The 24,676-nt window shown below is 37.0% G+C and overlaps 1 protein-coding gene across 2 annotated transcripts; it reads right to left on the bottom strand.

Annotated features, from left to right (window-relative positions):
• Positions 1 to 897: 897 nt before the first annotated feature.
• Positions 898 to 22,914, bottom strand: LOC143425247 (cholecystokinin receptor type A). Of its 2 annotated transcripts, XM_076897893.1 has the most exons (9): positions 22,604 to 22,914; positions 19,130 to 19,244; positions 11,180 to 11,377; positions 7,063 to 7,248; positions 6,762 to 6,937; positions 3,552 to 3,779; positions 2,470 to 2,714; positions 1,548 to 1,678; positions 898 to 971 (listed from the first exon to the last, which is right to left on the bottom strand). In XM_076897893.1, the coding sequence occupies exons 1-9, from the start codon at positions 22,910 to 22,912 to the stop codon at positions 934 to 936; spliced, it is 1,626 nt and encodes a 541-aa protein (XP_076754008.1). In that variant the 5' UTR covers positions 22,913 to 22,914; the 3' UTR covers positions 898 to 933. The 2 variants fall into 2 exon arrangements, with proteins under 2 accessions (XP_076754008.1, XP_076754009.1); XM_076897894.1 differs by lacking the exon at positions 11,180 to 11,377.
• Positions 22,915 to 24,676: the final 1,762 nt, after the last annotated feature.

Genomic DNA, 24,676 nt, shown 5'->3' with positions numbered 1-24,676 from the left:
ATATAGATTAACGAGTAGATACACGGAAGCATATTTACGTTTCCTGGAAATATTCAATTGGCCGATAACGATAATTTCATTGGACGGAGAGAGATACCTCATGCATTATTTATTAATATCTCGTTCGTTTATTGTCTGATAATGAATACGTAACACGATTGAAAGAAGAGTTTTAAAAATTCGGATATCATTAATGTTATTATATCAGTATTAACCGGAATGTTGGTATTAAATAAAATTATTAACATTTATGTTCGATGACGACACCGAAATATAAAAAAATACTTTAACACGTAGAAATTCATAAGTTTATTCGTTTCTATTTGAAAAATCCATGAAGTTTGTTCTACCGAATGATAACCCTTCTTTTTTTTTCTAATATTACTTGCAAATAATATTTAAAAAAAGAAGGGTTACAAAATAACACGATACTTTATGTGCCATTTTCTTTTCTAAAATGAAGCCTGTTCCAGTTTCTAGAATCATGTTTTTCACATAAAACCTAGGAAGACTCGAAAAGTTAACAAAAATGCAATTATGTATCAGAAATTGTTGCATTCTCTGACTGATAATTTTCACGCATTCGAATCGCTTGCGCTTAAAGGGGTTAAAGAGCGCAACTTGTCCACATACAAGTCAGATCGCACGACGAAACGATGTATACAAGTAGAAGAATCAGGACGTAATGTTCTTGATCGTCGCTCGTAGAGGAAATTGAGATTGCCCATGCAAGACGGCCTCGATGAGCAACACAGCGGGGTTAGTCGATAGATCCTTCCCGTTTCTAGATAATAGAACCCTGCCGGTGGCTGGACGCCAAAATATCTTTAAGAAAAAGTCGTCCTAACGCTCGTTACCGTTACGGTGTGCAGCAACGGTTACCTCTCGAGTGATCAGTTTCAAATTCTTACTGTTATACTCGCTCTACTTGTACTAGACGCGATCCTCCTTCTCCAGAAGCCGCACCACCTCTGAAAGTAAAGCCTTCGTGTGATCCAGTTTTCCACATGTAATTCCTGTTCTATTTAATTGGATTCTGTTTTAGGTGGAACCGTCCAAGTTTCAACATTAAATTGTCGGCACTGGGAGCAGTTAGAGTTAGTTTTACTCGACTATTGAATTGCGGCTGTAAGAATTAGCTGGAAATATATGTTCAAACTGAGGACTTTTTCTGGCAATAAAAATGAGAAATTCATTATTCCTATATGTATATAGAGCGTAAAATTAAATAGTAGGAAATTGACTCTGAATTGATCATTTAATAGCTTTGAAATTAATATTTTTTTTCTTTGCTTTCTTTGCGACTATTCTGAAATGCATTTATAAAACAATAAAAATGCTCGATAATTCGAACGACACTTTTACACGACAGTACTGAGAGCAGCGAAAGTGACACGATATCATTTCGTTTGTTTGCGTTCTCTAGGAACTTTTCGTTTTACGCCTTGTTACCATGAACAACTGTTACTGAACAACTGAATTTTAATATTAATCTGTGACGTAACCATTCACTTTGTTATTTACAACAAGCTTTGGGAACACAGTACCGGATCTGGTGACCAAGGATGCTTTTCCGAGATACACCGTCGACTCGTTTCCGCTGAGCTCGCTGTTGTTTCCAGCTTGTGCCGCGTTTCTGCTCGACGTCATCGCAATATCGCTGTTTCTGCATCCTACTCTGAAACGTAGAGCAAACATTTTCATCGCAACGAGCACAGCTATTATTGTTTGTTAAAAACGTATCTAGAAACTCGTTTTCAATAGTCTGTAGAATTTTTCGCATTCCGCCAGTAAAAAGTTTCATCGAATACCGCGAACGCGTTCTGGCGCACCTGTTATTTACTGGGAACGTACAGTTAGATTCGAATACGCGAGGAACTGACGGAACGCGTCATTAATATTATATCTCGAGGAAGCAAACAGGTTTTCAATTAATTTCCTATTCATACTTTCACTTGGATGAATTTCCCAGAATTAATAAAAAGTATGATACTCCATCGAAAAATTATTAATTCTTTTTAATCGATAATTTTTTCATCCACGGGGATAAGAAATGTATAATTTCACGGAATTTTCCCAACTTCCCTTTCGCAACGATAGCATCGTTATACGGGGCGGGGCAGTAACTATTAGCACCTCAGATATCTTCGAAACTATAAGTTTTACAGAAATTTTTGCTTATATAAAATTACACAGTACAAAGGCGCCCAACCGTTGGCGAAAATAGTTTTTTTGTAAGTGCAAGTATGTTGGACATTTGAAGGTCCTTCCTTCATTTTCTTAAATGGATTGGTATGTTTTCTCTTCCGTTCATTATACTAATTAATAATTCTACTCACGAAGTGTGATTGATAATTACATTTCAAATTATAATATAGAATCAAGTAACGCGCTCAGCACCCATTTTCATTTAGGTATTAAGAAAAACTTGTTTTCTAACGCGATTGGAGCTTGGAGTTGTTCAAGTACCTCCAGCAACGATGACAATCGAAGAGGTTAAGGAACGCTTGTCGGAATTTTTTGTTCATAAAACAGTACGTGATAGGGTTGCAGCAGCTAGAAATGTACGCGAGCAACTGCACCAAGCTAATGCCCGTACTTCCCACGATGGAATAAACCAATTCTGGCGCGAAAAGGTACCACGTATTGATCACGTGCAGCGGCGCCCAGCAGACGAAAAATTCGAGCACAATTACGAACAGCATCCTGATTACCTGAAATTCGATAAAAAAAAAGTACGCTGGAAAAGTTAATATTGTAGAATTACTTAAAAAATAAAACGAAAATTGTACGAAACTATTTCACGCCATATTTAGACTAGGAAAATTATCGTTTGGAATGAATATTATCATACGAGAAGACTATAGCTAAAATTTTGTTAACATGTCCACTGGATATTAAGAATTTCCGTACAAGAATCCAAATACATAGTAAATATGTATAATAGTTTGAGTTGTTAATTTCTTAATTCAAATAATTCTATTTCATTATGAATCATTTTTTCTCTGGAAAAAGGAATTTACATCTAGATGTCCGAATATTATATCATTTAAACAACTCATCTCTGATCGAAATACATAAGCAGAATACAGTCATTGCTAAACGTAGAGACGTGAAATTTAACCAACATGACTCGCGTATCAGCTTATATGCACTACAATGCCAGAACGCGAGTGACAAGCGTTGCAACGTCCGTTTTTTCAACGCCCCTACAATCCAGCTATCGCGCGCGCCCAACTAAATAATTAAATACTCGGTTTTAATAAGTTGGACGTGCCGAAAAGTACGAGAGCAAACAGTTTAGCCCTGGAATTGCTGAGCCTTGAGTCGCCACACGGTGTCTCGTCTTTTTCGTAATGGTAATAAAGGTGATCGGTACGTAAAACATTTAAAGTAACATTATATATAGAATTTTAGCAACGGTGTATGGTGATTAACCAAACCAATTCAAAAAAGTGAAATGCAACTGCGAAAATTGTAGTAGTTGAATTTCTCGTGTAAACTTGGCTGGTTTAAGTAACAGTGTGGAAGTATTTAGTTATTTTATTCACCTTCTTCTTCGCCTCAATACTTTTACCCATATAGTTACTACGTATAACGTGTTGTCTGTTGAAAGGACAGCTCGAATTCTGCTGTTCCTCACTGGTGAAGTCCTTGGTGTCCCCCGACGTACAGATACTTCCATTGCTACGATCCTGAATCCTTGATTCGTGAAAGAAGTCCGATCCTTGACATTTCCCACCAAGGATTCTGGAGACTCTCGTCCGTGGCAGGCGAACCTTTTTAAAAAGATCGTGTCACATCACCTCGCTAGCTTATCATAACGCCACACTGTCAAACCAGTTCAAAATTCCATTTAATGATTTTAATACTTATTTACCGATCGATTTTTCTAACCACTATATAAATAATATATTCAAATATAAAATTTAGTTGACAATTAATTATTTGTCGAATTTTTTAATAAATTACTCTATTAAATTCAGAGAGTGCGAAAAGGGCGATTCACAGCTCGAGTTGGTGCTTTTTTAACAAACCTGACAGGTTCCCGGTCTCCCTCCGCCATGTATATGGAAATTAGACTAGCTCGCATTACATGAGAAGGTACGTGACGGAAATTCCGTGAACACTCGCGTGCATTCAAGTTTAATTACTAATTACTTCCTGTGCGCATCGCGTCCTCTTAAACGAAAACGAGTGAAAGATATCACGAGACGGGACGTCGTTCTCGTCACTGTTAAATAGAGAGGTATATGTAGATGGAATTGCGAAATATTCCAGTCGAAACAACTAATTTCTAACCTAACAATTACAAGATCTGGATAATTAAAATAAAAATCGGGTTAAACAAGGAGAGCACCTCTATTAAACCTTGTAAGTGGAGAACATCGAATTCCGAGGAATCTGATTTACTGGACGCCATAAAAATTTCATGTAGAAGAACATAAATAAACGGGCAGAAAAATGGAAATAAAAATGAACTACTCTTTAGTAAAATAACTGACGATGAAAAGATTAAAGGGGCGTACGCCACGGGAGGTACGCCAACGGAAATTGAATGGTCCTTTCACAGAAATATGCCACGTAAAGGAAAAATCTGAGGACAGCGTCCCATTCGTCGTTAAGTAACTAATAAATTCTGCTATGTTCGTTGTGAATAGCTGAACTGGGGCGAAAATAAGTCGGGGTGGGATATCTCGCGCGTGTGTATCACTCAAGTACAATTACATAACTCGGCTTATCCTGTTGCTTATTTATTGCGTACGGGAAATCTAAAGATAAGTTTGCATTCAACGTTAAGCAGTCAATTAATTGCGGATCGTTCTTTGACGATAATCTCTCGATTTAAACTGATTTCGAATGTCTGAAACTAACTTTGAATCTTCACTTTTTTATGTTTTTTATTCTGCTCGCCTTAAATAGTTTACTCCATTAATTTGGATAATATGTTCCGATGAATGAGAAGAAAGAACGTTATAATAAAGAATTAGCTCGTTATGTACCGTGAAACCTCCTGGTAGCAATTTCTTCAAATTGCATGAACTGAAGTTTAAAATCAATTCGTCCGCGTGAATTTCGAAACTTAAGTCGAGAAAGTGTTTTCAGTGTGTCTTCGAGATTTACATACGATTACGGTGTGTTACTGCGAGTAATTATTCATTCAGAAAGACATATTTCTATGGCAAGACTGTAATTGAGAGAGATTAATAATAATTGATTATAAAATGCTATAGTTGTGTAATAGTATGGCCGCTATGTGCGGACAAAGGAATACTGATCAATAAGGAGGATGAATACACACTTCAAGCTAGTAGACACAGTCAGAAGTAAGAGATTTTTAATAATGGAAAACAGCATATATTATAACTAATATAATTGTATGTTGTTCCATGGAATTATTGCCGACTTTAAATTGGCTATAATTTTTCCGATCATCGCACACAATTGCAGAGAGCGATTGTAATTGTCGGTGAACTTGGATTAAAGTTCATGTATCGCATAGATCCTTTGAGAGTAAAATACAGACGAGTGTCTACGTATATTCTACAATATCACGTGCAGGGAATATAAATTAATATTTTCATGATGCAAATATTTTATGTAAAATGAAAAAAAAAAACTGCACGAAGTACAAAATTCACATTGCAGATATATCAATAAAAATGATAATAGACATCGAGTCGAAATATCTGCTTCCTGTACCGAAATAGCTACATATCTAATGTTTAATTTTGATGAATCAGACTGTTCACTATTTGAGTCGAGATATGTCTATCATCGATCCCTATAAAATGAATTAAACTTCTCTATTCTATCAAATCGGAAGAACTATTTACTCTTGATATTTGATTTAAAAATGAAAATTTAATCTTTTAAATAAAGTATATAGTTGAATTCTGGCGAAAATTTCTTTCTAACTTCACGAGCATGAGGATCTCGGGGTTAAGGTCAAAACCAAAGTCAAGATCAGTATCAGGGTCAACGTTATCAATCCAAAGATGCCTACCAACAATTTCCTTTCCTTTCAAAACGCAATACAAATAGGTCCTATTTTTAATTAGATGAATCTACTGTATATGGATTACTACATCCAAGTTATCTACATTGTACAAAGTCATTCGATTTACTTATCAACCTTTGGCAAAACTACTGAATATTTTTAAATACATACACAAGCAAAAAATAAGTACAAAAACTTTTTTAACCGATTGATGGAACCGCTTTAAAGCAGCACATAATTAATGACATAACACACTGTATAATTTAAATATAATATATACTGTCTATAAACGGATCAAAATAAAAATAAAATAGGTAAGGTGAAACTATAAGTGAGGATATTATAAGTCAAATAAGTTTATTCGAGTTTTCACTTTCTAGAAAAATAGCTTCGAAAAATTCTTCAGGTGCATGTGGACTACAGACAAGATATACAGAATCTCGCCGCCTATCGAATTCTCTTGTGCATTTTTAATTCGCGTATACTATGGAAAATTTCAACGTTCAAACTTAAAATGCAACTCCGTTATCCATTTAACTTCTATCATATCTTTACTCTCCTTTCATTCAATACACCACATCGTGTATTATAATACAATAACATAAAAGTATAAAGCTAAATTGAAGGTATAAAAAAGTTTGAAATATTAGAAGTTCTCGTCGATTTCCGAACAAATACGAATAGACTCTGGCTCTATTAAAATCTGATGGTCGTGACGGCTTTTACACCTCGACGATATTCAGTCGTCGTTTTCTCTCACCCTAGACGGCGGTCCCGGAAGTATAGGCTGAAAGCATCGGTGGGGTGAAGAAGAAAACCCTCGCCTTAATCTCGAGGATACATGGCAAGTATTCAACGCGACGGTGGAACCAACTCCTCGATCATCCTTGTCGTGCGTTGAATTTCCCAATCTCCCGCTGGATTCCGTTCTCTCAACTGCAATACGAGCAGAATGTTATTTCTTTTAAGGTAACCATCGGCGAACAACCCTTCCCGCGTTGGTACTATTCGTCCTTTCCTTCCAAATTTGATTTTCAATCTAGACGCACCAATCGACTTACGACGTTGTTGACAAGTAGAAGATTGACGCATTTCCTGGCGCAATCCACGCCACAACTTCACCGCGATCAAAGAATAAGCAAGGCTCATGACAATTAGGGGAACCAGAAGCAGCGTCCCGTCCAAGAAGAGATTGTAAGCTCGTTCGGTACCGACAGTTGGCCAGTCTTCCCGGCACTTTCGTCTTCCTGCAACAACGAACCGTGTCTACGTGTTCCTGCAGACTTTGAAGGGAAAGTTAAAAACAGAATTTTTCAAATGCAACACTTGCAGAAATTTCATTATAACATCTTTTATGCAGCGAGGTTGGAAACAACCTCTGTTGTCGCATTCCTCATTTCAATTCAACTACCAAGCATGTTACGTTACGTTAGAGTATTGTCTTCTTCACGGTGGACACACATTTGGTGGGTGCATTTGGAAAACGATCTTACGAGAAAACGAACGATTTCGATATTCGTCTGTACGTAATGTTTCCATTGGGAAAATATACTTTCGCATCAATTTTAAACAACTTCTATTATATATCGCTTATGGTTGTCCACGCGAATAAATATTTTCTGTTCTGCATGTGTCGCCATGTTCATTACGGCCATTATCGATCCACTTAATTATTCATTTACAATTCCGCTTCTATACTAATTGCATAATCAAACAGTCATGCAGAATGTCTAATGCACAATGGAATTTATGTATAATGCAAACATGTAATAAGTCCTTGCGACTAAATGTAATGCACGCCTTATCATGTTTCACTAATTTTCATATAATTATGGTAATGAACTTCTAAACGCTTCTACAATAGCGGCTTCCTATTCCTATTCCGGATTCGTTTCATTTCTTGCACTCTAACGCGGAACCGTAATGGAATCCAATTTTACTTAGATAGATACAGATAATAGTATAATACGGTAACATAAGTCATTCAAGCCTTAATTAACTTTCTAATTACGTATAGTCTGTATTAACCAGCAGAAACCAGCAGAAATAATATCATATATTTAGCATGTATCATACCGCAGACTATCAACAAAAGTAAGCTCATTCAAAAAGATTATGATTATTATAAAATTCCCACGGAAAGGTATTTCCAGTGTACGCAGCGGAAAACACTTTCGTTTAGGATAATACAATAGAATAAGACGTTGAAGTCAAATATAAAAAGTTCAGGAGAGCTAAACCGAGAAAGATAAATTAAACGGACTCTGAAATACAAAAATGGTATCGCGAAGAACTTATGTGACTGTACAATTACGTAGGTGCTATAACCTATTATCAAGCTCGCGTGTATCTATTACATCTCTTTGTTTACTAAATGTATTGCGACTGCTTAGATTGTAGAATTATTATCCTATGCGCAAATTCAAATCAGTCATAATTACTTTTCTAGTCTCGTTAGACACCGAATACACAATATTGTTTGTTATGCGATAACGGACTCTGCAGAGAAAGCTACCAACTAGTCAGGATAAGTACGAGCATGTAAAAAGGATATGAATATGACTACTACCGAAGCGCGTTATTTCGAATAGAGCTGTGTAAGTGTAAGAAGGAGGAGGATGAGGAAAATAAAGGAAAGAAACGTTTCCCCCTTGGACCGAAACGAGCACTTGCCGACAACTCTTTGTTGCGAGATGTGTAGCGTCACTTATCTTACAGTGTGCCGGATGGCTAATCTAGGTGGAGAAAAGTCAAAATCCAGATTTTAATCGGAAATAGCCTCATTTGATTGGAAGCAAACCAAAAGTTAGAGATTTGCTCTTATTCTGTCTTTTATGTTGCATGAGGTGATGAGAGTGATGAGCGGTAAAGTCGCCCACTTCGCTGTTTCGGTGGGCCATTTGAGACGAGTCACTAGAGTGCCCTTTAATTATGTAACATTGCACGTCAATCACTTCCCCTATTAAATTGTTATTGAAAATAAGATATAGAAAGTAGCCGTTGTAAAAAAAAAGAGGGTATTTCTAAACTTTGGTCGAGAAAAACTTTACGAATATCATTTAGTCACGTTTTACTTTTGACGTTATTAGATGGTAATTTTAATATAGATTCAGACTATGTTAACAGTTGATTGCGCAAATATGCGCAAAGTCACATTTCTTTTTGCTGTTTTCGGAGATTATGTCGGCTTTAACGGTGGTAGGATTTTTCTAACTTTAGGCAGATAACGCAGATATTAAGAGTGTTATCTAATAGTTTTCTTTGTGAGACTAATTACAGCTATAGTAGAAAGTATATTCTATAATTTGATTGTGATATATCGTGATCCTTGTTCGTCAATAAGGCATCGTCCTGCCCATAAACGCTTCTTCTTTCGTTAAATTAATATGGAGAGGAAAAAGTTTATAATAAAGTGGACTGTACATATTTTTTGTACGTGGTTCCATATGTGCTATGTTCGCTTCTCCAATAGTCGCAAACTCCACAGTTGTAAATATTATGTATGTACTAGTAGCTTGTTCTGACCTGTGTGTTAATCTAATGGATGTGTATGCTTGTGTTACTAGTTGAATTCTAGTCTTCTGTATGTTCTCCACCAAACACGAAATGCCGGATGGGTGCGTCTTACCCTGTTAGGACAAGCGAATTCGTCTATTCCAATATTACGAATTGTGGTAAGGGAAATGGACATTAAAACTGATTGAAACTCTGGCAAAATGGAAAATTGACCGCCCCTTCACCAACGCACACGGAAATTCCGCGTGTCTGATCCCTCGACCGTAGCACGTAACAACATATGCATCCCAACATAGAAAGTCCGTTATAGGCTTATCGATTGTAGGTATATCATAAAACAGGTTAGAGTTTTAATCATTGCAAATAGTATTTAATATTGTAAGAATACTTTTCAAATCCCTCATACACTTCCTACGATCATTTTATTATCGGTTTAAGCAATTTTCAATTTCCAATTTTTAATTCTAGGGTTAAGTCACTTGATGCCTGCGAGTGACCATTTGGTTTTGATGTCCATTTCCCTCACTAAAATTCGTGACATTGCGATAAACGAATCCGTCTGTTCTAACCAAATAAGGCACTCCCAGCAGAGAGTTCATGTTTGATGGGAATTACACATAAATTCAGAGTTCAACCAACTTTCTGAATACACACATCTTACTTTAAAACCATATTTCAAGTCAACTAAGTATAGTTCATGACTGCACGCATAGTAACCTATCCTATAAAAGTTTATACAAAAACGGCTAACGGTGTTCTGTTATTGCGCACCAATCCAAATTTTATGATTGTCAGGCGACATTCAGTTACCGCTTGAAGCGCATTAAAAGTTATCATATCTCGCATGCGCGGTGTACACAATGAAACCGTGATACGAAAGTAAAAATGTGACCGTTAATAGGTCCATGTAGTAAAAGAAATAGCGCTATAATCTTGACCCATAATAACGGCCTCTTACATATTATTACTGCTCCGTGGGAGTGTACGGTCACCATTTGCTTAATTAAATGAAACTTCCATTTTCTGTATTGAGGACTAGCACGTTCGGTTATTAAGACCGAACAAGATGTTAGGGAATCGTCACACTACTTTTTCCAATTCGAAGCTATTATTAATCTTCGAAAATGTTAATTCTTATCTTTGGACAGCTACTGCCTAGTAACATTACAATTTTTTATTACGGACGTACTAATGTCAAAAAAAAAATCATATTCTTCAACGGTTCAATGCAATAACTTCGATGACCTATCCTAAACTCGACATCTTTTCGTTGGTGAGTGACAAACGCCGAGTCAACGGGTTTTTATTACCGCCACCGCCGAATGTACATATTCTTAGAAAGGAAAGTGGGTCAGAACGTTTCTAGGATCTCTAATTGTAATTTTCCTTTTTAACGTTCCACACCTCGAGAGCTGATTCGGACACGGACTGTGAACAAAGTGGTTTCTCAATTCCTTCTCGGTGAAACGGATCTTATAAAATAGTAACCTTCGCTCCCTTCGTTCACTCCTTTTTTTTAGTATACTAGTCAAATTCGTAGTCACAGAGACATACACACTCATACTAGGGGGATCACACGAGAGGCATCAGCCCCGTTTTTTTCCTGCAGCCGCAAGTAATTAGTAATTGGACGCATTGGAAGAATTAACGAAAACGTCTTACCTCCCCGTATACTTTTCAGCCGCGAGACCACGAGAATTGGCGCGTTCCATGTAAGACTCGCTGTCCAAACTACAGCAATCATTTTGTAAGCGTGGAATTGGGTTTGCCATCTTCTCGACTTCAGAGGTCTACAAATAGCGAAGTAACGCTCCAAGGAGATTGCGACTAACGTCCAAACAGCAACGGACACGGACACAGCTGAAAAGAAAGAACAAGTAGAACCGTAGCACCTATTGGTCGATACACTTTTTGTGAATATTTTTAAATGCTCGCGTGAAACTACGTGCAATTTTGTACAATTATTTCGTTTAAAATAATGCCAACTCTGTACTCTTGTACTACTTATTTCTCGAATAATAATAACTGATTTATTCTAAATATAACACGTGTTGAAAAAACAATAGAGAATCTCCAAGGGAACCGTGAGGACGTAGCTAATTAATCATTTAATTCATTTTTACTCTTTGTCCTTTCATATCGATATTAAATACATCAAAATTATATTAAAATTCCGAATTTAAATTTCCCAGTCTAAGATATTTAAAAAATTAGATACCTGCATCTTCTTGTATAGAACCAATACTTAAAAATGAAAGCCAAGTCGGAGCAATCGAAGTGGAACTTTAAGTATTATACGTATACCGGGATCAATAAATTTTCCTCGCCTAGACAATCGGTTTTTTATTGACAAGACTGAAATGATCGAACGATCAGCATTTGAAACCATTCGATTCTTCACGAGTTCTCGCCTATGCGCGTGTTCATTATAGAGACCAATCAATAGCATTTGCATTTATATTAAACTGGCAGTAAACGTCGCACAACTTCCAATACAAGGAGCAACAGTGTACGCGGTTCGATTCCTGTTAGGTGTATTACACAGTATTAGATTCTATTATTCTAAGCCACATCGTCACGGTCAAGCAATCGTCCATAAAATTGACGAAACTGTATTTTCCGGAAGCCTCCTATTTAAATTTTTCCACTTGCACAGGCTTCGTTGATTGCAGGTTTGAAATTAGGAGGAAAAACCAGAGCAATGGACTGTTGCGACAATTATTGACTGTGACTCTGTGTCTGGTAGGTCCTCTCGAGAACAGAACTAAAATAAATTTGCTACGCGTTTAAAAAACATGGAAATTGATGGCGCTCGAAACTAACGCCAGAATAACGAGTGTATGTGTGTACCATACACCCATGAAATATCGTATAGTTATTGTTTGCGAGAAATTAAAATGAATATTTATAGCCAAACACTGCCTGCAATTTATTACCCAAATGGTACATGGGTATACATAGTACAAATATTATATTTTAAACATTTTTTTATAATACGAACATTTTGTATTTTTATATATTTAAGTATCTCCACATAAATCTGTACGCTGTTTACCATACATTATTTAGTAATAGTGCAGAAATTGATGTTTAAAAAGTTTGAAATTGTGGCAAGCAAAAACGATCAAAAATAATAGGGTAAATTCTATGGCAGAATGCACGGGAATTATTTAGTCATTGATTTTTAGCGAATTTATATCGCTTCTTGAAATCGACACAACTCAACCAGCAACAATCGCTAATAACTATATAGATGGAATTAATAACCAAGAGATTTATTTAAACAAAATATAGAGTTACAATAGTTAATATTAATCTGTCTCTAAAAAATAGCAATTTTCTAATACATGTTGCGCCTCCATCCCTATAATTGTAGCTACCACTGGTACTAATGGCCTAATTTACATTCCAAATTAAACGAGCTCCCTGTAATTACACACAGAGAGATAGATATCTAAAGATCTAACTGCTCGAGAATGAAGAATTTCAATATTCCGTATTACAACCGGTATTTGCAATCCGCCAAAGCAAACGTTATTAAATTCCTTATATAACTAAATATCGTTAATTCAAATATTATTTATTTATACGTGGTAAAAGTTATCGATCACGCAAAATAACGTATGCTTATGCGATCAATTATTTTCAATTACAAAGTTATATTCATAGCTTAACTTATTCAAAGTTATGTTCACAGCTCAGCGTTCCGGTTGCTCGACGTTGACTTTCCCTCAAGCTCTTCCTCCGTGTCTCAGTGGAATGTGTAAACGCAAACAGAATTTTGTGTGGACAGTTCTTCAAATTTTGCGAAGACCACTCAACTTATGAGATCGTTCGAGAAATAGAAATCTTGATCGCGTAATACTTACGAATGTATAAAACTCACGTGTCGCGTTTGTTCACTACCCTTAACACAGAAATACAATAAATATCTTCAATCTCTTAAAATTTCTCTACAAGATAACTATGTTATTTTCTTCAAAAAGTTAGCTATTACATTTTCGACAAATTCGAACACGAAATAGTAGATGTACAGCTTGAAAATTTATGTTATAAATATTAATCTGGATCGGTTTGTCGCCAAAAAACCTTCCCCATGGATATAACAACATTCTTGGTATAACGGGAGAAATAACAGATAAAGGGCGGAGGGTGGTTGAAATTTCAAGGACACTGAAATTCTCGCCAACTAAAAAGGGAGTCGATTTGTACGCAGCAGAAAATGTCGAAAAGTTCCATTGAACCAGAAAATATCGAGCGAAGTTATGCAGGTCCCCGGTGCAGTATGTACGGTCGGAAGTTCCATTAGAACTTCGATAATTCTATCAAAAGTTATTGATGGAATTTCTGAAAATTTACAAACCAAAATAGGTGTTCATGACGAAAAATTGCGAGCCACTGTGACGCGGTAAAATCTATCGTAAGTTATAAAACGCGATACGTGTAACGGACACCTACGCGCAATTTGCCTGATATTTTCCACCTTGCTGTCGTTGTATATCACAATTCTTCTCTTGTCTCGAACCTAAGCTAAAACTTCTCTAGCTGCATGTCTGTCTTGCAAGGTGGCCTCCATCACCACGAAGTAACGCCTATCTTTACATATATATTTATAATATAATATTTATCTAGCGTGCCAAATTCCACTGAACAACACTATTCTGCAACTCATTATTGCAATTTAATATGATAATTATAAATAACATCAGCAACTGCTGCATTCACACGCAAAATATCATTTGGAACATTGTCGCCTAATTTATTGATTCGGTTAACAGTCATAGAAACCATAACGGTTGCTGTAGTAAAACGCAACACAGGAAGTTGATAATATCGTAAAGCTTTCATTTTATTAGTATCAAGATCTAAATATGTGGAACTGTGGAATTTCGTGGAGGAGTTTCGATAAATAACTCTTGGAACACCGACGATTATCGTACCCGAGGTATTATATTATACAGTAAAACCTGTTTTTGTGCGGTCCTTTTTTATGCGATTTTGTTTTTGTGCGACTTTTTTCGTGCGATTTATTTTTATGCGGTATATGAATCTCAGCGGCGTTGGCATCAGTTTAATTATTGCGTGGTCTTCTTGACGACGATATATCTGGACTTCGCGATGCTTTGTTCATTATGGTACCAAAAAACAAATCAATTGAAATCCTATCTTCAAGCGGCGAAAGCGATTTTGGACCAATTCGTCAGAAGAAGATGCGCGTTTTGGATTACGACGAGTAGCAGCGAACTATTTAATGTAATTTGAAAACTTCTTCATGTATATGTATAATAAAGAATTAAATGTTTTTACAATTTTTCCAGGTATAATTTAATTGTTTCATTTAATTGAAAGCATTCTCTCATCTATTTCGTAAATAATTGATGTGTTTTCTATGTGCGACTTTTTTTATGCGGTCCCTGTCTGCCGCATAAAAAAATTTTAGGTTGTATATCGTACAAAGTTTTTTATTATATGCAAGTATTAGTAAAATTTGCAAATATTTTTTTGTACGATTTCTTTTATGCGGTCCCTATCCACCGCACAAAAACAGGTTTTACTGTATTGTATTATTCGTAGCGCATTAAAATTTGAAGGAAAAATTCGTTGAGCAACAACAGCATAGAATGAAACAGGATGAAATCTCACAGTAAAAACACGATGAAAGATTTAAAAGAAAGATCCATTTGTTTCAGGAAATTACTGCAGAAAGCGGTATGAAATGATAGTTCCACGATGAAACCAAGACTCCGAGAAGGTTTAATCAAACGAAAGTAAATACGTTTTCGACAGAGCCCATTGTTATTAGACATAAATAGAAAGTTATAATACCGGAAAATGATTTCAAGAATTTTCATCAGTAATAGACCCGATCGAATTTAATCGAGGAAAAAGAGGAGCTAGTTTCGATGATCGATCGCGTTGCACTCGACCTGTAGGGAAACACGTTTCTGATCGATACATAAAATCAGAGTCTTTTTATTCCTCGCCCTCATAAATGATGCAAACACGCAGACAATTCGATCACGAAAGCTCGCACATAACCGCTTTCGTTACTACCCGACCGACCCCGGAGCGTATTTCACCGGCGGTTGATCTCGTTGCGGCACCGGAAAATTTCACCTACAGTTTCCACTCGAATGACCGGCCATTCTTCTCAGAATTCACAGAAATTTCCTATACCGCTATTCCACAACAGAAATTCATTAATCTCACATTGCTCATTATGGAACGAGTAAAAAATTCTGTTCCATCGAGCATTCAAATTAATATTTTTATTTCGTGCCTTCGGTGCGTTAATAACATCCTATCAGGATTGTTACAAATTAACGATTGGTGTAAGAATTAAAATTTTTCAAAAAATCGACAAACTATAAATTTCTTAGTGCGATCGAAATTGGTAAATTACTACCAAAGGTTTGTCAACAAACGACTCTGTCAATTTATCATTAACAGACTGTTGTAAACAAAAGCACCAAAAATTGTGGAATACATCTAATTCGACTGTCGGCAGTTTAATTGATGTAGACCCAATGTATGAGAATATGCTACGAGTTCGATGGCGAATACAAGAAACTAGGAGACGCGAAAAAGGAAATTGTTTAGAAATACGAGAATGAATGTTTATTAATAATTTTGAGAAAGTCTTACACGTGAGAAACATAAATCGTTTCTCTTATACGTATCGAATATACACTATCGGATTATTTTTTCCAATCTGACAACAGTCACTACCCATATATTCCAATATTCGGGTCATTCGCTTACGTCCACGCGTTTCGTTATCCAAACAAAGTGTCTTCCGCGAATAAATCATATCGCTTGTAAAGAGTATATTTCTGATCACAGCGATTCAGTTTCTTCAAATGTTGTATGCGATTTAACAACTGAAAATACATAAACGCTATAGATATTTAAACAAACTCAATTTACTCCCTTACTTATTAAATAAGTAAAGGTGAAAATAACAATAATTCAGTCAGTGACAAAGCATCGGTAATCATTAAATTTTCGGGCTAAATAACAATGCGTTCCCACGGGCCAGCACGCAGCTCTGGCACCCACGTCACCGCGAGTTAACGCTATCCTAATCCCGACATCCGCCTGGTTTATGTCCATCTTCCAAACCAAGCAATTGTTTTCCCCAATAGTTTCGTCGCGACTGAGCGTTGCTCAGCTGTGTACGACAGATCCTTCACTTTATTTCTAACCAATTTCCGTTCCTTGCGTTTTTCTGAAAACGTTTGCTTTCCTCGTCCGCGCATCCATCCCTTTCGTTCTTGACTTTTCCATCCTTTGCTATACGCATTCTTAAAGGGCGACATTTTCGCCCTTGTTTAGAATCGTTAATTCGTCTAGAGTTTGAAGTTTGTCGAGAGCTTTCGATACAGTCGCGTAGTAACGCGAAAGAATTGTAGCCATAATACCGCTTCCGTGATAAGAATTGTTTTTGTTGTATTCCCACTATTTTTATTGTTGTTTTTGTATGAAAATTGAAGTCATATAGGTGTACAAATGTATGTGTGTTTCACCCATGCTCGAATACCCGAGTCGTTTGGAATTGAAAGGAATTCAAGCACATTTCAAGAGATTGTGTTCTCTGCATCGAACATGAGAAACATTTCGACTATTTCAACGTTGTTTCATTGACTCAATCTTATATAGAATATTACTTAAAAAACGCATACACTCTTCATTTCATCTTACTTTTCACTATCCTCAATTCTTTCTGCCTGCGTCGTAGTAAGGTTAAGGATATGAGTCATGTTCCAACAGTTAAGAACTTTCGAAAGTACATCTGAACTCGCCTCTCTAGAATATTCGAGGAGTAATACCCATGCAACAGGTCACAGAAAGGGTGGAAAAGAAGGGCGTTATCGTTACTCTCGCACGCTACATTACTCTCGACTCTAAGAACACGAGTAATCTCTCATTACTGTTCTCCGCTGTACCCGCTTCTGAATCATTTTTACTAATCATTACACTCTCTCTCTCTCTCTCTCTCTCTCTCTCTTTCTCTCTCTCTCTCTCTCTCTCTCTCTCATTATCCTAGTAATGGAGCAAATTAATTTGTAATGCTTTAACGAACGACCAGTATTCGAATGCACGTCAAACGCACTTTTGAATGTTCAACTGTTCCTCGCTTCTCGTATTCGATGGTACTTTGCATGGAAATTTCTACTACTGAATTGCAACAAATGATCTTCTAAAAACCTCGGTACCAATAAATGGGTTACTTTCGAACACGTATTATAGCGACCTATTGACTACTATAAAAAGTAATCGAGGATTTTATCCATACCATCTATCGTACTGCTTTCTGCAGTGGAGCAGCGCCCGACAGAGTAGATTAACCTTATAAGAGTCAGACTTCAGGAGACTCGTTGCCATATCGTTCGAATTTTCAGTAGAGTTTTACTGCCTCAGAATCGCCTCTTCAAACGGAAAGACTTAAACTGATTGATTGATTTCATCGATACATCCTGTTCGTTTGCCTCATACATGCATAGCGAAGTCTAGCCATAAAAGCTAGTACAATACCAAGTACAGTACCCAAGTGAGTTCTTTCAATTAGTATCGTGTACGCAATAAAGACATTTCGCTTCCCAAGAAGGAATCGAAACCCGAATTCTATTTACTTCCGCTACGCGGAAGTGCGCGTTCCATTTTAGACCCAACCATGTTCGATATCCCCCAACGGAGAGGAAATAACTAAAAGTACACTCCGCGTGACACTCGTAATTAACCGTGCAAAAAAGAAAAATGTAATTAAATAAGCGATGAGACTATTACAAGTCCAATATTATTTCTGTGAGGAGGATATTTAATGCAAACTTCAATTTCATTGCACCTGCATTTCAGGTGCAGTTTCGCCTCCACTGTTTCGTGAGTTATAAAAATCGCGTTTCGAACTCACGAAGCGCTGATAGTGTTTAATAGCGTTACTTTCACTCCAGGAAAGAAAAAAAAACCAATTCCCTTCTTAATATCTCGGTAGAGGTAAAAGTTTTATCTCCATAATAAACTATCAGCGTTTTATTATCCCTCGGTGTATTTTGCGCGAGAAACAATGCTTACGTTTTCAAGTTACGAAGTTTCCACGAAAATTGATGAATAATAAGAAAATATGGCGAGAATTAATTATATCTATCTATATATTTCTTTCATTATTTTTATAATGTTACTGCAATAATGTTCAAATAATATCTTAACTTCCGCAGTATTTTTTAAAATTATAGTTTTATTTGAAATAGTATTAAATAGTAGCATAACAATTGCAACTAACTAACAATTATAAAATCCGTTGCGAATTGTAATGGCGAAACAAAATCAGTGAAATAAGTACAAACTTTATGCATTTAATCATTATTGGACTTTAATTATTCTTCTTTGCTTCGCTCTGAATTCACGCCGCAAACGCTTAACGTTACACTATACTGTTACCCCGTACTTCAAACTTTCACATATTCCATTAAGAACGTAACGTTTCCAGTTGCGTCGTATTATACGTTACTCGATGCTTTAAACTTTGTCCTTAGACTGTAAAGAAGATTCAAAGCTGAAGAGGGCATGACAAAGCGCAGACAATCCGAGGGGAATTATTTAAACAATACATACCTTGAAAGTACGGTATGAGCTTGCACATGGTAATACCAAAGACAAAATTCTTCAGTATCTGTCCAAGGAGCGTAAAAGGCATGCAGAATACACCGAGCAGCAGGTCGGAAACTGCCTGAAATATGAAATCCACAGACGTAACTTCAGAAATTATGACAATTAGTACGGTACAACGAAAGCAACATTTATCGTTATAATGCGAAGGAGACTTGAAAGAATTTCATCAAAGTATGAAATTTCAGAATCTCAGAAATAACAATCTAATTAATCTAGTAGTCACGTACGGTGTACCTAGCAAATCCGTAAAATAACTGTTGCATACACGAACTTGCGTAATACTGAAACGCGGTTGAAATTAAATGAATTAAACCGAATTAAGCGACGGATCATCCCTGATATCATTACCGATCATTATTAGACGAATCAAATTGGGAATTGAACGAAATTTTCATTTCGTAAGACTAGCTCTTAAATTTTCGGTAACGTACGCGTACTGATATTGTTATCTCTGTATTTAAAATGAAATTAACCATGAAGCTATCCTGGTGCCGAAATAAAAATCTCTACGGTCGTCGATTCGTCGACTACGGATCTATAAAAACAGATCCGGTACGATACAAGAACGAGAGGGGAAAAAATTGAACACAATTTGAACACTATGAAGAATATGGATGATACGCATGCAGTAAAAATTTCATTACACGAACGATCTGATTGTTATGACTAATTGCGAATTGGTAATTCAATTTTTCAGCAGACGCGAACGTATTCTAGGATCTTCTAATAAATAGACACGACTAGGAAATTCGAAAGGAAATCTATCTATAGAGTAGTCGCAAAAAATTTCAAATTCTTATTCTTTCGTATGCTATTAATTAATCTCTGTTAGTCCAATGAGGAACATAAAATTCATGGTTTCTCATAATTATGCAAGTGTCGCATCAACTTCATTAAATATTCATAATTAAATTCCGTTTTCCTTTATTTTTGTTCCGCATCGAACAATTTCCTTCTAATTGCACTCACACTGATTACTCCTCCTAACCGTTGCCATCTATCCGGAAAGTCAGATTACATCCTATCTGCACCGGAAGTGGAGGTGGCGATAATATAATTTCCTGTAAGCCAAGTGGACGGAAAAGTTGTTAATCTACTTTGTTCCCTTTCGACTAACACATTCGATACTTTCAGACGATGCTGGTCGACGATTTTCATTACCAACGCATTTAAATAAGAAACGTATTGAACAAATGAAGCTGAGTTAGTCAGCAATTCCAGTGATATTATAATTCGAAAGTCAGACAGCGCTGGAATTCTTATACGCTTTGTTATGAATTTAAATTTCTGTTTTATAAAACACAACGATAGAGATTGTAGAACGAAATATCATAAGTAGAATAGAAGGAAAAGAATATACGAGATTTGCTCGGACTATAACAAACAAAAGATACTGAAAGCTTCAAAATAACAATAATAAATATTATAACATAACATTAAGTCGGATTGATGAATGATTAAAAATGATTGGAAACAATTTATCGAACCTCCCACATTGTCAATAATGCTCCATCGTCCAAATGAAAGCAGAACTACCTTGTACTGAAAAGCTGAACGTGACTATGTATACATTTCACTTCGACTGAAAGGGAGGAGATACAAGTTCGAACCACGCCATTGTCAAAATCTCTTAAGATTTCAAGCACGAATCGTTACGCACTAAACATTTCCTTAGAAATCCAAACATTGACCACCGCGATATTCAACTTTAATTTAACTTTAACTAAGTTTAAGCTCGCAGACCTTGTACCCGTCCGTCGTCGTAGACGTGCAGGAGGTAGGTATCTTCCCACCTTTTTAAAGTGAACGCTCGCTTCAGGCACGCACAAGAGGGGTATGGACGATACTCGAAAGAGCATACCGATTGGTAATTCGCATCGCTTCGACAAATGCCGACAGTGTCCAGCCCCTGCACAGTGTAGGGAGCAACGAACGTACTCCCAAAACGATGATTCGTTCGAGAAAATTAGTCTTTGACAAGAAACAAACGAATGAACAGCGAACGAAAAGGATCGTGTGCCTTGCAATGAACGAAGTTGAATGAACAAACGATCAGTTATTCAAAAACACTTCTATCGAAAATAGATACGTACAATGGCAGTTACTTTAAAATCGCATTTAAAATCGAATCCAAACTCCATTGTTACGTCCCGACATTTGGTTTAACGTGGGTGTGATTAAGGGATTAGACTTCGTTGAATAATGATCCTTAACCACTTATGTTTTTTATACTTTATATTTCGGTACTGATGGGGAGTGTAGTCGACAAAGTTTGTGTAAGTATATCGTACGGTTGTTACTCCTGTAGTTGTTGTTCTAGTGTAGTTGTTATTCTTCTGGTCTCTCTAACTATTCCGGCGTATTTAAAGACTCGCCGGTGGGTGTTTTTTAGCTAGGACATGCGGATTCGTCCTTACACATTTCTCGAAGTTTGGTGAGGGAAGCGGCTGTCGACTATTATTAGTTACTGCAAATTCTGATAAAGTAACCGCCCCAAACCGTCAGTCACCCGCAGGTACCCAGTCTTACCCTCGGGTGACGCACACGTGAGTTCCGCATGTCCTAATCTTGACCGTAGCAAGCAATAAACCCAAAAAGCGCCTGGACTTGATTTATAGGAAAACGGCACAAAGATTTAAAGAAACGACGACGACCTTTAATAAGTATGTGGAGTGAACAGTAATTACCTCGACTTCGAAAGTAGTGGCTTTTTGGAGATTATTCCTGCTACGGACATCTGTTTGCCAAATGTGGCTATATTTCGAACAATAAAGTCCACTGGGACTTAACATCCATCAAAATTTGGTGAGTCAATTGACGAATTTTAACACGATCGCAATTACGTTGCCTGTACTAAGCAAAACTATTTCACTATTTCAAGGTACCGTCGAATAATTAGAGGGCAAGGCGAAGATAGACCTATCAAAAGCGGCAGCGTGAATAAAATTCCGTTTTCCCAAAAAATGAATGGCTCGCGCGCGAAAACCCCGTACGAGTCAGTGGCTCGACGTAAAATAGGAAACGTCGATAGAGGGGGGCGGGGGTATGAGCCAGGCTGCAGAGTGCACACTCGTGTTTCAGCTGGATATCGGTTGCTTGAGATGATCGGTGGAAGTTGCCGCGCATCAACAGCCGGCTTAAACTATCCGCCTTTTAGGGATCAATCAGGTATCCTCTTGGAACTGTTGCCAGGCTCGGAATACCGAATGAGGATCGGAGCTCGTGAATACGATAGCGACGAACCCTATGCAATTTTTTTTTGAATGAATAAATGAACACAGGTTCGGAGATTCTGAGATTCTAATTGTATTTTTGTTTCTTGTTCAAACAAACACCACCGTCTACAAAAGACAAGAATGGAACAAGTAAGAGCGAAAGGGAGTTTTTAATTCCACACTGTTAACAAAGCTTACTTACGAGATTCAACAAATAAACGTTGGTTATGGTCCGCATCCTTTTGTTGCGCGCCAGCGTGATCAACACCAACGAGTTCCCGACTACGGAAAGCAAAAATATCGTCCCGTAGAGCGGCACGATCAAGCTCTCGAGGAGGTTTGAGTAGCCGGTCTGTGTCGCAGTGGCCGGTAGCGTCGCATTCCTCACGATGGAAGTGATCGTGGACAGCTGCGGCGCGTTCCTAATCAACGGTTGATCGACGGTATTCGAATTAACAAAATAATCGCTCGGTGTCACGCTCTCGGACATATTGTAATCCCGGAACGACATCCTGATCTTAACCTCGTATATATATATTTAAACTCCGCGTTTCAACCCGCGCGTTCACGGTAACATTTAAGTCGTTCGACAATTCATGCAATTGATGTAGAATGATTACGGCTGCGTGCGGTTTCCGTGCACGCAGGACTCCCGCGTTCCTCCCTCTACGTTCCCTCGTCGGTCGAAAAATGGCTCTGTTCGGCGATTCTGGAAAACAAATAAAATTTTTCAAATATAGTCTTACCCAGTTTAGGGAAACAGTTGGCGATATAACTAATCTTACAGAAAAATTATTGCTGGTTCGCTGTCTGGTAACGAATAATTGAAAAGCAATTCGGTCTTTTTCTACATGATATATTGGTGTTACAGTGATATTGGTAATTTTTCATTGATTTGATGCGATATTGATGATAGCCAATAGAAAACGCATCATCTTATTCACGCGCGGTTATTTCAGAGCGAGCGCATGCCCATAGGAGCTTTAATAAAAAAAAGTGAAAATCTGGAAACCAGGTTGAAAGATTCCCAGTCATCCATCACATTCCCCCGATATTTCCCCTTCACATTTTTCAGTGTTCTAGTCTCCTCAAACTCTTTCAATGGAAATAACCTTTAAAGGTGATGAAGAGGTCGTTCGAGTAATAGCTAAAATAACGAAAAGTGAAAAATTCGATAGAGGTGAAGAATTCGGAAAGTTGAAAAACCAGAGTAACTATACATATAGTGTGCCACCGATTTAATGTCACTGGCACAATAATTTTGCTTCTAGTTAAAATCGATTATATTCTGCAAAACATAATAGTTACTATACTTGTTCTTCTTCTGCTTTTATAAATATACTTTTCTATTATAGAAACATATAAATACGAATAACAAATGTATTTTTACAATATCTATCTACAATATACTGGTCAGGTGATATTGTCGATTAAAAGTACAAACTGAGTATATAAGTTGGAGTGTTTGTTGTTAGAAGTGAAAAGTATTTCGTGAGTGTTGTTTTGTGTAAGGTCAAGCGAGTTCGTGGATAGCAATTTTACGAATCTGATGGGGGAAACGAACTTCAAAGTTAATTGGTTAAGGAAATGTAAGAGAAATGTCGGTCACTCGTAGGTACCAAGGGTACCCTCGGGTGACGCGCACGTAACTTTCGTAGCAAGCAATAAATCAGAGAAGCGCTTTGACTTGAACAATACAACAGCGTAACAAACGATTGGTAAGTGAAAATATGGAAAGCAAGTACATGTAATTTCTGAAATGGCAGAAAACACGTTCCGCCACTTTGTCTTAGAATGTAGAAGAGGACTAGGAGAAACGCTATATACGTTATAAATCACTACCCCAAACCGTATAGGAAACTTGTAGATTCCTACGTTACATAAAATTAGTAGCTGCCTACGTTACATAAGATGAAACCCCTTACTTCTCTACATTTATCATAGCCACATTTGCAACGTGGATATGTATAGTTCGTCACGCGACATCGTCCGTAAACGATGGATCTCTGGGTTTCACCGATCTGGCTACATACTGCGCCAGCAATTCGTCTGAAAATATTATGTGTGTGAGTTATGTTTTCAATTTAATTTTAAAGTTTTTTATTGCTGCTTCAAAATAATGAAACACAGTTGACTATGCAATCATTTCTGTAAGCATTCGTAACTTCAGGCTCACTAAAGTTATATGTGTTGTATAAGGTCGCCGTGATTGGACCTTTTTTGTTTTGGGTTTAATTCTTGCTAGTCAGTCAGTCCTTCGTCCGCCTTTCTCATA

Source organism: Xylocopa sonorina, chromosome 7 (genome assembly GCF_050948175.1).
Source record: "Xylocopa sonorina isolate GNS202 chromosome 7, iyXylSono1_principal, whole genome shotgun sequence".
NCBI classification, from domain to species: domain Eukaryota; kingdom Metazoa; phylum Arthropoda; class Insecta; order Hymenoptera; family Apidae; genus Xylocopa; species Xylocopa sonorina.
This window is presented reverse-complemented; position numbering and strand designations above follow the sequence as displayed.

What these genes read in the sequence shown, in the direction of transcription:
- LOC143425247 (XM_076897893.1), bottom strand. Translation starts at nt 22,912, where the DNA reads ATGTCGTTCCGGGATTACAATATGTCCGAGAGCGTGACACCGAGCGAT. An exon ending in GCTGAAAAGTATACGGGGAG is followed by an intron (nt 7,249 to 11,179) that starts GTAAGACGTTTT and finishes TCGTTGTTGCAG; the next exon opens with GAAGACGAAAGTGCCGGGAA. An exon ending in ATCCTTGGTCACCAGATCCG is followed by an intron (nt 972 to 1,547) that starts GTACTGTGTTCC and finishes CTTTACTTTCAG; the next exon opens with AGGTGGTGCGGCTTCTGGAG.